Source organism: Papaver somniferum, unplaced genomic scaffold, assembly GCF_003573695.1.
Source record: "Papaver somniferum cultivar HN1 unplaced genomic scaffold, ASM357369v1 unplaced-scaffold_21, whole genome shotgun sequence".
NCBI classification, from domain to species: Eukaryota; Viridiplantae; Streptophyta; class Magnoliopsida; order Ranunculales; family Papaveraceae; genus Papaver; species Papaver somniferum.
The window spans coordinates 5,878,272-5,894,305 of record NW_020631041.1 but is presented as its reverse complement, the minus strand read 5'-3'; the positions used below and the strand labels follow the sequence as shown (position 1 = coordinate 5,894,305).

General features: G+C 36.5%; 1 protein-coding gene across 1 annotated transcript; it reads right to left on the bottom strand.

Moving 5' to 3' along the window:
• Positions 1-8,493: 8,493 nt before the first annotated feature.
• Positions 8,494-9,792, bottom strand: LOC113339486 (F-box protein At3g07870-like). Its single transcript, XM_026584749.1, has one exon. The coding sequence runs from the start codon at positions 9,790-9,792 to the stop codon at positions 8,494-8,496; it is 1,299 nt and encodes a 432-aa protein (XP_026440534.1).
• Between the last annotated feature and the right edge of the window lie 6,242 nt (positions 9,793-16,034).

Here is a 16,034-nt window from a genome sequence, read left to right as displayed (position 1 = left end):
TAAATCACTAGCATGATGCATCAAAATCACTTAGACCAAGCATACATCATCATACGACTTCACAACTAATTAAGAAAAATCATAAAACGATTAAATTAATGCAAAAAGTCATAAAAAGAATTAAATATAATTACCACACGTATGAAATATGGCTTCCTCCGTCATCCCAGTGTTGGGGTTTAGCTCCTCATATTAATCATGATCTCAAAATATGTGTTTGTTTCTCAAAAGATGATTAAAAGAGTGAAAAGTAATAACACAGACTGTTTGCAACAGTGTATTGGTGTTGCAAAACAGCTGTTACAATGAAACTGTTACAGAAAAACTGTTGCTTTGTCGCTGATTTTAAGACCCTAGAATAAGACTGCCCTGAACAGCTAAATGTTCTTCAGCTGTTAAACAACGACACTTTTCTGCGACTGTCCACCAGGGGTCACTGTTCTTTGCGTTCTTCTTCTTCAACAGCAGCAGCAGGAGAAACATAGTTTGGTAAAGCTCTGATTTCTTCTTCTCTGGCTCTCCTTAGGTTCCCAAACTCTCGACACCTCTCCTATATGACCCAAGACATCTATTTCCTTCTCTTCACGGCCAAGTTGCGACAATTTCTTGTTTTAGGATTTCTACGCGTTTCTGAGCTTTACTTTTTATTCTAAACTCTTCCTTAGATAGATACAAATCTTTGGGAAGGTTTACAGCGTTTTAATCACTCTAAAATTCCCTATAACAGGTTACACACGTGACTTTCCATATTTTCTTGTTGTGAGAAAAATCCGTCGATTCATCCCATTCTAATCGATTTAAACACCCATATCAAATTCCTAGACCCATAAGGAGTCTATCCTATGAAAATCAGAGGTTTAATCGACCTCAAACTCCTTCAAATCACGATTGACAAAACTGCTCTTTAATTGTACTCTTCCCGCCAAAAACTTTTTTTAATGTTGAAGATGGTTGACCCTTATTTAGAGTAGGGGTGTGATTAGCAATTGCCTGGAAATGGGATGCCCCTTAGTTATTAGCTAGGTTACCCCTTATCCAAAGTGAGAGTCCGAATAGCAAATGTCCTCCGGGTACTTTCCGAAAACTTTTCGAGCCAATTTTTTTCCAAAAATGTTTATTGGCCAAAAATACCTAGAAATAAATAAAACACCATAATAAGTACAAAAATGAGCCCTAACAACATATAGAATCGAGACAAATCGGACACAAAAATGTGTCTATCAAAAATGAGCCCTAACAACATATAAAACACCTTGCAGATTGGATTCTCACATAACAAAAACTTCTATAACCATTCAAATGGGTTGGAATTTCCCAACATCAGACTGGTTTAAAATAATATCGATGGTGCAGCTAGAGCCAACCCGGGAATAGCGGGAGCAGGACTCATATGCAGGAACTCAAGCGCACACACGGTTTTGGCTATTGCACAACCTCTAGGTATAACCACAGCGCTAACTGAGGAAACATGGGCCGCAGTGATAGCGACCGGAGCAGCAAATGAAAGAAAATGGACTAAAGTCATATTCGAGACGGACTCGGAAAATCTCCTGCACTTTATTAAAACTCCAAAGAAGTGCCATGGTATATCTCTGCAATGATTGAAGAAATCATACATCTAATTCGTCAAATCCCATGTTGTGTTATTCAACATAACTATAAAGAAGGAAACCAAGAAGCAGATGGACTTGCAAACTTTGCAGCCGACGACAGCCAAGCCAGAAACCTATCAACATCAATTTGGGAAAAGGCGAATCCGACTTTTCTGAACCAAATTATGTTGAGTGACTCTATGGGAATCACATTCACACGTGTAATAACAATTTAGTTGGTTTTTTATATGTATGATTCAAAAAAAAAAAATCCCAGTTGAAATTAGTGTTTGAAGAATTTGGAGTCATTTTTCCAAATGCAGCAGCCGAAGGAAGAAATAAACTTTTTGCTTTAATGGCAAGGTCTCCATTTGTTTTGAATTAATAATTTTCTTCAAAAATGCATGAATCACGTTCTCTCCAGAGTGCCAAACATATCGTAGCAGGGATTAGGTCCCAGAAAACTCTTCCTGATGGAGATAAGCTAGTATTATGCCAACAAAGAGCAAGATAAAAAAGTGTTCCAGGAAAGGACCAGAACTAACCTGAAGAAGGTAAATACATTAACCAAACTTTATGTGATACCTTTCAGTGCATGAGTAAGTGATCTGCAATTTCTTTTGAGTCACCACAGAGAATACAACTATCATCTTTGATAAAAAGTTTTCCTGGCGAGCATATAAATAGTATTGAGTTTACCATGCATAACACACCACGTAAATAAATTCACTTTGGGAGGAATATTGGAAAACACCTCTATATGAAAGTACAAGGAAAGTTATCAACACTTGCAACAACATTTAACTTTGTACAAAGATATTTTATAGAGAAAACACCTCCAACATTTAAAAACCATCTTATGGTGTCAGAAGTACTATCAAGAACTGGCAGACAGGATCCAATGACTTGAATGAACCTAACGTTATATGTTTATCGATGAGGTCGGGCTTTCTCGCGTGTCACAGGATTCGGGTTCTGTTCCAATTAAAAAAAACTCGGATCCAGTTCTTAATTGTTTCGAATCCTAGTGGACCGAAACCCGATCCGATAAAGATTTCGGGTACTGATTGGGTATCGAGAAACTATAAAAAGGTTCATAAAACCTTAATATTTTCTTTTGTTTTTTGGCTTGGGTTTAAATTGTTCTATATAAATTTATTATTATTTCCATATCAATGTTATAAATTAGGTTTCAATGTTATGGAAAGATAGAAAATGAGAAAAATAGGAAAGTCAAACACATATAAATAAATTAAATTTCTCCGGAAAATAATAAACAAATAGATAACTGGATACCCAAAGCGTATATTCGTTTGGAACCCGTAAGATTTCAAGTCTTGAATGAAGTCACCCATCAGGTAATTAAACTGCTAATTGAATCACTCATATATGTCTCGATTTCAGGTAATCGGGTACCTACTGACAACCTACGTACCCTAAAGAAAATTAAAGTCTTTGTTATATTGACATCACAAGATATACATCACTTACTCGTTTACATATATTTTTATTTTAGAAGCTGGTCACTAAAGTTCTTGGTTGCGATCCTGGGGCCTTTAAAGACCCGATGTGATTTCTAAACTAGATTCCTCTCTTTTCCTTACCCTGGATTTCCTTTCCTATATGCTTTTCTGCCCGATGCATATTTTTTCACCCAATCTAATTTCCAAATGATGATTTTGAAATGACGAGGGTACTAAGTACACAAAAATCTTTTCGATATCAACCTATAAGTATGATACCTTTTGTGATCGTCTATGGAAAAAGTCGAGACAATACTACAACAAGGTAATCACTAAGTTGAACTTCAAGCAACTGGGGAAACTTAATACCTGACACTTTCGTGTGTCCTGGTTGTAAAGTAGAGTCATCCTCACCTTTAAACCTTTTTAGGTTTAGCTACTTAAAGACTTCGTTTCGGGATTCGTGAAGCCAGGTCCAAATATCTCTATCTTGATAGTTCGTGTATCCTGATCTTGCTACTGATTTTAGAGTCTATCTCCGATCAAGTAAGATTTATAGAAATCGCAAAGTTGTTCATCTCAGACTTTGTTATTCCACAAGTTAATTTCTATAGAACGGTTCTCGTTTAATCGGAGTATGTTTTACTTGTGAGGTGTATATTAATATAGGCTTCTCTTCGGAAGTATAAGTTCAAGATTTTGAGGTTTGGGGTAGCTAGTATACTGCAAACAGATGTCCTTACCTTGATCTAACGATCTAATTGAAAAATCACATATATACTTTTCTATGGAAGGCAAATTGGTTTAAAGTCTTCACTTAGGATGAAGAAACCCTTATGCTATAAAGGAACTCAACTAAGGGAATCAAATGCGTAGAGTCTTGCGGGATTCAAGAGGCGTAACGAGCATGACTGTAACTGAATTATTGTGACGGTGGATTTTCTCTCAACTACATTACATTTAGATGTATTGATAATAGGCTAAAGTCTGTAGCGGCTTAATACAGTTTGGTGTTCAAATCAGGACAAGGTCTCGGGGTTTTTATGCAATTCGTGAATAATTATTTTGGTGTCTGTGTAATTTCTTTTCCGTATTATATTGTTTATTTATATAACTGAAATATCACATGTTGTCTTAGATCATCGCTTGGTCTAACTCACAAGTGTTGCTATCGCAAGCTTGTTGTCAAATTTAGTTGAAAAAACTATATCTTGATTTCTAGTGGATCACGGAAGTCATCATTACATTCTACCGTTTGAAGGCTAAGATCAACCGAAACTTTTGGAGAACTTCATCAAAAAAAGGTAAGTGAATAATGAACCACCTATATCTCAAGTTATATTCACTTTTCTATCAATTGAGACAATGTCACATAACTAATTAGACTATTATGCAAAGACAAGAATTTCGAGTCAATTGTATCTTGATAATTATTTCTTGAAATATAATGACTAAGCTTAGTGAACATTTGTTCATACTTGATGAATTTCAATTAAGGAAAATTTATTGTTTGGAATGAAAATCGTGATTCAAGTTTATCATTCAGAAATAACATGGAACAGTGATATGTGTCATTGATGTTATTTAGAAATGTCTCGACTCGATTTAGAGAAATATATAACTACTATAAATTCGGATATAAGACAATGGTATGAGTTTTACAAACTGGAAAAACTGTTATAAGTCTGAACCCGTATTACATGTACTCGTACACGTAGCAGATTAGCTATATATATCGACTTATAAATTTGTGGTACACATATTATGTATATCATGTAAAAATCTTTTTGACTCGTGAACCAGATCGGTATGCATACTTGTATGCAAACCATTTTTGAACTGTGGTTACGAAACAATAATAGTTTCCAAACCGGTACGCAAACTGAAATAGTTATGTGATCCTGAACTGGGTTTTATTTCCAAACCGGTAGACAAAAGGATTTAGTTATGTGAACTTCGGAACCGGTGACAGTCTTAAGGTTTCTAAACATGTATGTAAATTTAATAATTATGTTAACTCCGGGAATCTGTTTGGTTAAATGTTTACAAACTGGTACGCGTACTGTGACCGAACCGACTCACGAATGACAATGGCATTTGTACTTTGTACACCTACTAACCATGTCGATTATATTTTCAAACGCGTTTAAATTATTTCTACGAGATAATTAGCATTTGACTAATTCTCTAAAAACACTAGACTTACTTTGATCACATGTTTATGACTCAGAGTTAATGTCTTATGTGTTTATGAAAATGGATATTAATCTCTTAAGTTCAAACCGTCTAGTTTCGACGAACCATGTTGAACATAGTCTTTGTACACTGTTCGGTTACGGTTTTACCTAACCAGAGTGTATATCTTGTTTATGTGAATCAGATTCAATGATTCATCTAAAGGTGGATATTGTTTGCTTGGTTCCAAAGCTATCTTAGTTTAAACCTAAAGCAACATATGCTTTGAATGTTTATAAAATGGGAACTTCAAGAAACTGGGATCTTTGAATCCCGAAACTACTTTTTGGTGTATCTACTGTCGTCCTGTTCCTAACCCTTTAAGGGTTTAGCGACTACAAAGTCTTCATAGGGATTCATGAACCCAGATCCAGTTATGTTTCCTTGATAATTCGTGTATCCTGATCTTGATCGATTGCTGATTTATCACTTCATCAAGCTTGATAGAAATCATCAAACTTTGTTGATTCGACAAGTTTTATACTTGTGAGGTGAATAATGATCTAGGATGCACTTCGGGTTGCATAAGTTCTGATTTTTAGGTTAGCTAGACTTTTTCTATTACTATAAATTTCCACACCTTTGATCAAACTATTTGATTGTAAAAGGAAATCATATATAGGATTAATCTATGAGAGGCAGATTTGGTTTAAAGTCTTCAATTGAGTTGAAGCAACTCTTAGTTGGTGTGACATCAACTAAGGGAATCAATTGTGCAGATTCCTGCTGGGATTCAAGAGGCTTAAGGAGAGCGACTGTACCTTAATCGATGGGATACCTTTTAGGGGTCAACTACATTCCACTCTGAAGTTAATTGGTAGTAGGATAGTATTTACAACGTCTTAATTAGTATAATTTGGTGTTCAATCTGGACTAGGTACCACGGTTTTCCTTCATTTGTGGTTTCCTCGTTAACAAAACTTCTAGTGTCTGTGTTATTGCTTTTTCCGCATTATATTGTTAATCTTTATAATTGAAATATCACAGGTTTTGCGTTTATCAACCATAGTAGAAACATCTGACATAGTTTGTTGGATATGACTTGATTGATTCTTGGACATTGGTCTTTGGTACCATCCAAGATATCTCTTTGTGATTAGGTTTATGGATATGTTTCTTTAAACGTTCTATTCGCAAGAGAGAGAGACATTACTCTAAATACTATTCCTTGATTGAGTTCAACTCTCGGAGTTGTATTGAGTTTGTCCATAAAGATTTCCTAACAAAAAATTGGTTGTGTATTTTGGTACACCCGCGTTCTCAGGTTGTATGTAAATAAATCAAAGTAGATATTGATCTTTGGAATCGTCCAAGTACTCTCACAGTTGAATCAGGTTCACAGACTTTGTCTAGTTACATCTTATGTTAGTGAGTAAAAGAGATATAAACTCTTGATATAATTCTAATCGAGATTCATAAAGTTTTTATTCTCGGAATTCTATTAGGGTTCAGTCCATATAGAGTGTTTAAAAAAAAGTTGGTGGTGTACTTGGTAGCCCCGCGTTTTCAGAAGTTATTTTTCAACGATATACCAACAACATTGTTGTCATAGGGTTTTCAAAAACCTTCATTGGTTTGTTTCTTATAAAGTCCTAACCAACAACAAAAAAATTTATAGGAAAGCTATCTGGACCCGAAGAAAGATCAACTTCCAAATCCTAAATTACATTTTTGATATCCTTGTGACTAAAAATCCTCTCCAACCACATTCTTGCATTCTGATCAATACAACCCATATTCTTGACTTTTGGATGATTGAAAACTTCTATAAATGCTAACTCAAAATGATTTGGAATGTCATTAATTCTTTATTTCTTTTTTATTTCTGGTTCATCAACCATTGATATAGAGGTTGTCGATTCAAATCTCTATGATCTTTCACTCCTCGATGAAAATGTTTTGTGTTTCTATCTCCAAATTGAAAGTATTTAATTCTTAACTTTTTCCGCACATCATTATGTTTTGACGACGATGAGGTATATCAAATTCTAATTTATCTGTCTTAACCATATCTTATTCAAACTCCGCACCTATCGCCTGGTTCCTTCATAAGTGCAATGTCCATTGCCCTGTCAATGTTCCCAAAGACCTACATTCTCTATTCCACACTTTTAATTTTTTCTTTAAAGCATTTATCTTTTTTGAAAATACGCCCCCTCCATATTTACGAAAGAGAAATATTTCCACAACTCTTTCATTAGTGGAGTTAAGTTGATATTCTCAAGCCAACCTAATTGAAATCGATAAGGACAAGCACCCCAATCTGAGTTCATTGGGCATAAATCAACAAAAAAGAAATTTGTAAATGGGTTTGCACGGCTAGTTAATATCTTTATATAAAATATATATACTATACAACCTGTGCAGCTTGCATTTTCAATTATATACTTAAAAGGTTTTAAAAATGAACCACTAAGACCTATGGAAATTGATAGCCCAACATCTCTCCCTTTTTAACGTGAGTAAGAAATTACCAAAGCTTTATCCTTCGTAACAGTCGGATCTTCCTACATTAATTCTTAATCGTTATAAAAAGTCATAAAAGGATTCTGTCACAAAATAAAAGTCAGTCACAGATGATTATTTTCAGCCATTGGATCATTAGATTTACTTAGCTATTAGATTTTAGAAGACTGGTATAAAAAATATTCACAGAGACACAAGAGTACATATTTAAGAATATCACGTCTTCCAAACTATATGTCGAATTTTTATGAATTTTATAAATTTGGAAATCCCTTTAAATTATCTAAGCAACGAGCGTAAAAAATGATATCAAATTTTTGTTTTCCAAATTCTTTTATTTTCCTCCAATTTTTTATATGTTTTTCTTAAAAGTTAGACATAGTTTAAGAAATCCATAAAAAAAATAAGAAAAGAAAGAAATTGATTGATTCATAAGTACATAAAAAGCAACAAATAATTGTTGAAACGAAAGTATAACATATATTGTGTCGACCCACCACCAAATTATTTGCAAAGTAGCAGAAAATAGCATTGCGGACGTGCAAAACACGTGCACACTAGTTGTAATCGTAATAGCTATCGTGTTAAACAAATACGGCATCTGATATAGCCCAGGAATAATCTATACATAATCAATCACTAAGCTACCAAGATGTGTGTTGAACAAAATTAATCATGAGGAATTTCGTTTTTAGCTTGGTTTAGCTTTGAATTCGCGCTATCCCAGATCATGTTTTTCAAATCCACTTTGACTTCATTCCTAGAGATTTTAGTGAAACAAAGCTATTAATGTGAGGAAGTGAACGGACATACTCCACTTTACGAAAATCATCATCATGTACGATCTCTTTGGCGGTTGAAGTTCTCGGATCGCAAAGAAATAGCGCCTTCTTTTTATAATCCCAAATTAGGACTTGACCATTTCTTAAAATAGTGACTGGTTGTAAATACGAGGACATGATGAATGGCCCTAGTCCTTCCCATGACATAGAAAACTCCTTCATCCAACTCCAGCAATCCGTTTCTGTTCTCTCTGTGGTACCACTGTTGTTATTCAGCTGCAACTTCTTCTTCTTCTTTACCAACCAAATCTCCAAGTTTGGGTAATGTGCAAGAACAACACATAAACCCTTCCTTAATATGTGCAACTGATAATAGTAGGTGTCATTAGGGGTGTAGAAAGATGGTTTCGGGAGCAGTTCAAAAACTTCATCTGTCAAATCAAATGCTACGATATTGCACCTCTCATCATCGAGCCAAAAAAATGTTCCGGCTATGTGAATACACTCTCCTGATAAATCATACGGACTTTTTATACTCCTCCAACCATTGACATCGCCAAGAATGTACACCTGTAGACGATTAGGCTGTAATTCTAGTTCCTGCATGTTGTGTAATGCAACAACTACCTTGTACACATTGTTAGAATAATCATAACCAATTCCGCAGCTAATGCCAATGTGAAAGTCTTTCTCCTTTACACCACATCTTGGAAGATTGATGTATTCTCCAGTAATAGGATTACAGACAAACATAGGATATGTCAACAACGAGAACGGAACGGTTTGGAAGGACTTGTACATTAGAAAAAAACATAACAAACCGTTGCACGATCCAATCGGATAGAGAAAATAGTCACTATATCTATCTTGAACCCTAGAGTCCTTAATAGTTGCAAGCAGTTTCTTGTAAAAGTGGTCAAACGGCTGAAGATGATGGTCATGACCAAAAATATTATTCTTCTCGTAATCATAGTTTTCATCGACGTACCGAAATCTGAAGTATCTTTTCTCAATCAAGAAAATCTGACCTAGACTAATGTTGCTTATGTTATTCTGATGATCCAACAAGTTATCAACATCAAGTTGTTGTTCATGAAGTAGTATTCGTAATTGGTGAAGATAGTGATTATTGACAAAGAAAGTGTTACGTACCAGAGTTCGCCAAGTCCTGCATACCAGGATGCACTGTAAAATCGAATCAGCGGGTAATCGATACAGTATTTCCATTACTAGATCCTCATGAAGATTCTCCATTGTCGTGGAGCTGCATGCTAATCTATACATGTTAACCTATATATGTATATATAGAGAGAATTTTACTAGCTCTCAAAAATCAAAATCCGTCTATTAACCAAGCACTTTCTTCCTAAAATATATGTTACAAACTTGTCACCAAGTGCTTTTATATGCAAATTGATTACCAAGAGGGGCTTAATTGTATTCTGGGCTGAGAGAATGGCCACTGTAGTGTATGTGTCGATTTGGGAGAGTTCGGTATTCTCGGTCCATAGAGCATTAATCTATTTTCTAAAAGGATATTTGGAATTCTTGGAACCCTTGTTGAAAGGCACACAACGGAATCCCTTCATTAATTGACAAGCGTTGTTGCATTAACGTAATACACTATGCGGTTTATAACCATAACCTTTTTAGTCCACAAATATTGCTTCAATTTCACTCGGAAAAATTTGAGACTCGAATGGCAAAAGAAAGTCCCACAATAATTCTTGGAACCCTTCATGAAACTTCGAAAGGATTCTATACTTTTTTCTCTTGTCCCCTTTTCACTCTAATAATAGTAGTTGGTAGCTAGTCCAAGTATGTCATTGTCAATACTATTTTTTGTTTTTTTGGTCGTAAATCGAAAATTTTATTCAAAGTCCACTGACTGGTACTGATAACCGTTGTTTAACGCGGATCTGAAGGTTTGTGGAACTACTAGAATATGAAGAACACAATCTTTTGTTTTTTTTTGATTTGTTTCTTGCTTTGTTTACAAAAAAACGTTTCCTATATAAATAAGTCTAGTGCTAGGAAATAATCCATCATCAAAACAAGATCTCTTAAGCTAGGCAAGATAATATACAAGATATGCACAATATATATCCTAAACTAGGTAAGATATTATATACAACACATTGCCAAATATACGTGAGATATATTTGGCTAATACCCCCCTCAAGTTGGAGCATGAAGAGTCAAAATGCCCAACTTGAGAAGAAGAGACTGGAATTGTTTACGACCCAATGCTTTAGTGAGAATGTCAGCCAACTGAGAAGTAGTATGAACATAAGATGGAGCGATAGTACCACGAAGAAGTTCATCACGTATGAAGTGACAATCAATCTCGATATGCTTGGTTCGTTCGTGAAAAACAGGATTATTGGCAATGTGTAAAGCAGCCTGACTATCACAATGAAGAGGAACTGATGTAGGATGCTTTATACCAAGACTTCGAAGCAAACCTTTTAACCATATAATTTCACAAGTAGTTGAGGCCATGGCGCGATATTCAGCTTCAGCAGATGATCGAGATACTGTCGTTTGCTTCTTTGTTTTCCAAGAAATAGGAGACCCCCCGAGTAAAATAAAATACGCGGTAAGAGATCGACGACTAAGAGGACAACTGGCTCAGTCAGCGTCACAATAAGCATTAAGAACAAGAGTAGAATCATATCGAAGCAATATACCTTGTCCAGGGATGCTCTTTAAGTAACGAACAACACGTAAAGCAGCATCCCATTGCGAGTGAGTTGGGCGTTGCATAAACTGAGATAAAATATGAACGGAGTAAGAAATTTCAGGCCGTGTGATAGTAAGATAAATTAACTTTCCCACCAAGCGCCTAAAACGAGCGGGTTCACTCATGAGCTTGTCTGACGCAAGAGCTAGTTTGTGATTTTCTTCCATTGGAATGCTCGCAGGTTTAGAACCAAGAAGACCTGTCTCTTTTAGAATGTCAAGAGCATACTTACGTTGACATAGAAATATCCCTTTTGAACTTCGAGCTACCTCAATACCAAGAAAATATTTCAATTTTCCTAAATCCTTCATATGAAAACACTTATGAAGATAAGTATGAAACTTACGAATAGCAATGCTATTATTGCCGGCAATAACAAGATCATCTACATACACAAGAATATGCAGAATAACGTCGTTCTTACGATAAACAAATAAAGAATGATCAGAAGGACTGGAAGAAAAACCATATGATCGCAAAGCGCTCGCCAACTTTGCATACCAACATCGTGGAGCTTGCCGTAAGCCATACAACGATTTACGCAATTTACATACCTTGCCAGACATGCCATGACTAAACCCGGGAGGTAGTCGCATATATACTTCCTCATTCAACTCACCGTGAAGAAAAACATTATGAACGTCCATTTGAACCAATTCCCAATTGTTAATAGCAGCAACAGCCAAAAAGGTGCGTACGGTAACCATTTTGACAGTAGGAGCAAAAGTCTCTGTGAAGTCAATCCCTTCCTTTTGATGATTACCAAATACAACCAATCTGGCTTTATATCTCTCAACTGAGCCGTCAGATCTGTGTTTGATGCGAAAGACCCAGATACAACCAATAGCAGTCTTTCCCGGAGGTAGAGATTCAACTGTCCATGTGTGATTGAGCAGCAAGGCGTCAATCTCTCTTCTCATTGCCTGTCGCCATCGTGGATCAGCCATTGCTTCCTTGAATGAAGTTGGCTCTTTATCACTTAAAATAGCTGCAAGAAAGTGACGATGGACAGGAGAGAAAGCATTACAATTCACAAAATGAGTTATACGATAGGGATTACCTGAGGATTGGACAGGTACAGGTGAGGAGTCGAGGGAACCCAAAGTCGTGTTAACGTTCTCCCATTGAACATAATCTCGGTGTCTAACATTTTCTGTACGAGTGCGTTTGCCACGACCAAGGGAATCATCAGTCAACATCCTGGTATTCACATCCTCTTCTACTGATAACGGTGTTGTTTCAATGCTGTCGGACACAGAAACTGGTAGAAAACTCGCTGCTGAGTCCCTGCCATGACGTCCATGCAGTTCTGGTGATGGACTGAATAGTGGAAGTACTGAAGAGCTACCAGTGTCGTCTGCAGAACTTCCGGTGATGTCTGAACTGGAAACTGGAAGCGTTGAAGAACTGCCAGAGCTGCCAGTTTCGTTCGCAGAAGTACCAGGAGAGTCTGAACTGGAAACTGGAAGCGTTGAAGTATTAGCAGGATTTCCAGTTTCGTTTGCAGAAGTGGCTGAAAGCTGCAGTGACTGAGTAACAGACTCAGGGACGTTGAGAGAATCATGCACGCTGTCAGAGAAGTCAGCAGCTTGAAGATGATGATACACAACACTCGAATCATCGGAGTAAAGAGAAGGAAACTTCGACAGCTCTTGGGGATCAGCCAAAGGAAAGGTGTCTTCCAGAAACTGAACATCACGGGACGCAAAATAATTGCATGTCGAGAGACCAAACAGATACCAACCTTTCTTCCCAAAAGGATATCCAAGAAAAATACACCGTCGACTACGACTATCAAACTTGTCGCAAGAATGAAGATTCTTTGCATAGCATAAGCATCCGAACACTCGAAGGGAATCGAGAGTGGGAGCAGTACCATATAAAAACTCATATGGAGTTTTGAAATCGAGTACACGAGAAGGGGTTCGGTTAATCAAATACGCACCGGTTAATACACATTCGCCCCAAAAATAAATAGGTAAAGAAGCTTGGAAACGAAGAGCACGAGCAACATTGAGAATATGACGATGCTTTCGTTCCACCCTAGCGTTTTGTTGAGGTGTTTTGACTATAGAAGTTTGATGAATAATACCGTTCATGCGAAAGTATTCTGCAAGACCTTTGAACTCGGTCCCATTGTCACTTCGCATGATTTTCACCCTTTTGGAGAATTGTCGTTCGATCAAAGAAAAAAAATTTCTCATTAAATGAGGCACCTCATCTTTAGTTTTCATCAAAAGAACCCAAACACAACGAGAATAATCATCCACAATAGTCAAAAAATATCTTGAGCTGCAGGCCCGATTAGCGTGATAAGGACCCAAAAAATCACAGTGAATTAACTCAAATAAATCAGTAGATTTATTATCACTTAATGGAAAAACATTACGAGTCTGCTTGGCTCTATAACAAATATCACAAGCATGGAAATCTAACTGACTAGTAGTGCCACAAATTGGAGGTAAGAACTTCATTGCTTGCATGGAGGGATGACCGAGCCGTTGGTGCCATAAAGATGTAGAAGACATCCCGGACACAACATTAACACGAGTTGGTTCCCACGACTTTAGGCAATAAAGCCCTCCCATAAGTTTACCCGTACCAATCGTCATCCTCAAGGTATGGTCCTGTATAACACATTCAGAGTTAGTGAATTGAAAACGAATCATATTCTTAACATGTCGAGAGGTTAAGAATTGAGATACAGATATGAGATTGCAGGTGAATGTGGGCACAAAGAATACATCAGATAAAACGAGAGTTGGATTTAACTTCACAACTCCCATTTTGGTCGCCTTAATGCTTGCACCGTTAGGTAATCCTATTTGAATAGGTCGAATGGTATAAAGAGAATGAAAAAGAGATTCATCACAGCAAACATGATTGGAAGCACCAGTGTCGATAATCCAAATATGAGCATCCTTACCATTGAGACGAACATGATTCAAAGAAGCGGAAACGTCACCAAGAGTAACATTAGTTTTGACAGATTTGTCAAGTTTACCACGGCCTGCAGTTAAACGTCGAGGTTCTCGGCCTTCCGGATAACCATGTTTCTCCCAGCATCGGTCCTCCAGATGACCATGAAAACCACAATAAGTGCACTTCAATAGGGATTTCGACCCCCTCCTGATTTGGAAGCTGGCGGCTTTTGGCTGGGCGTAGCAAATGCCATAGGGGTAATAGATGTCTCAGCTCTGCGTTGAATATGCATCTGAACTTCCTCTTCTTGTATAAGACGTGAGTATACAGCATGTATAGAAGGCAGCGGTTCTGTACCCAAGAGATTAGATCTAACATTGTCATAGCATGGTTGAAGACCCATAAGGAATTGACGCACCTGATCAGCCATACGTCTGTTACGGAGAGTAACATTGAGTCCACAGCTACAACCAGTGCAAGTGCAAGTGCAAGAAGGAAGAGCATCAAAGTCATTGATGTCATCCCATAGCTTCTTTAAACGTCCATAATATTCTAACATAGGCTCAGAAGGCTGTTGTTTACAACTAGCAACAGCAGACTTCAATTGATATATCTTTATACCATTACCCAGTGAAAAACGAAGTTTAATATCTTCCCAAAGATCATAAGAAGTGTCACGATAATAAATTGTGGAGCGAACGCTTGGCTCAATGGTATTAAAAATCCAAGCAACAATCATATAGTTTGTAGTCCACCAATCCTCAAGATCAGTGGAACTATCATCAGGTTTACTATACGTACCGTTAATGAAACCAAGCTTGCGTTTAGCACCCAAGGAGACTCGAAAACCTTTAGCCCATTCTTCATAATTGGAACCTTTGAGGACAACATGAGTAATAAGCGTTCCCGGACCATCACTAGGAGCTAATGCATACAATGAATTAGGAGGTAGTTCAACCGAAGGTTGTTGAACCAATGTTTGGTGAACTAAATTCTCTCCCATGGATCGAAAATTTGACTCACAATACCATGAAGGTTTGTGGAACTACTAGAATATGAAGAACACAATCTTTTGTTTTTTTTTTTGATTTGTTTCTTGCTTTGTTTACAAAGAAAAACGTTTCCTATATAAATAAGTCTAGTGCTAGAAAATAATACATCATCAAAACAAGTTCTCTTAAGCTAGGCAAGATAATATACAAGATATGCACAATATATATCCTAAACTAGGTAAGATATTATATACAACACATTGCCAAATATACGTGAGATATATTTGGCTAATAGGATCAATGATATATGCTACAACAACATAGTGAATTTCCATGCCTTTGCTCCTCCAAATAATTTAGAGTTTGAACCTATTTTAGACTCTTTGAGGACTTGTTGAAAAGTTACATTGACGCGGCTAGCAATTATTTCCAAGTACGGACGTGTTAAAAACACAAAAAATGGATCATTTGTCCAAATATTTTTAAAACATGGTTCTAGTGGACGAGTAAAAATTAGTATGGGTGAAATGGACACCAAAAAATAGCAAGGATTATACTTAGAAAATAGCGAGGATGAAACTGGATTCATCCTGATGTAAATTAAAAATAAGAAAAAGTATTTGAAAATGGGTAGAAGGAAACTGTTTACGTCTTGGCTATTTTTATATTTTTGTTCAATTAAACAGTATCAAATTTTAAATATCTTTTTCATCCAGAAATTGTCTTTATTGGGTTAATTAACCAATTTTGTATTAAAAATACCATGCATGTTAAGATTTTTGGTGGTCGGAAGGAAAAATATTGGATTAGATGCCATTGAAGTAGCGACTTAGATCTTT

Coding starts and splice junctions, on each gene's coding strand:
- LOC113339486 (XM_026584749.1), bottom strand. CDS start 9,792: ATGGAGAATCTTCATGAGGATCTAGTAATGGAAATACTGTATCGATTA.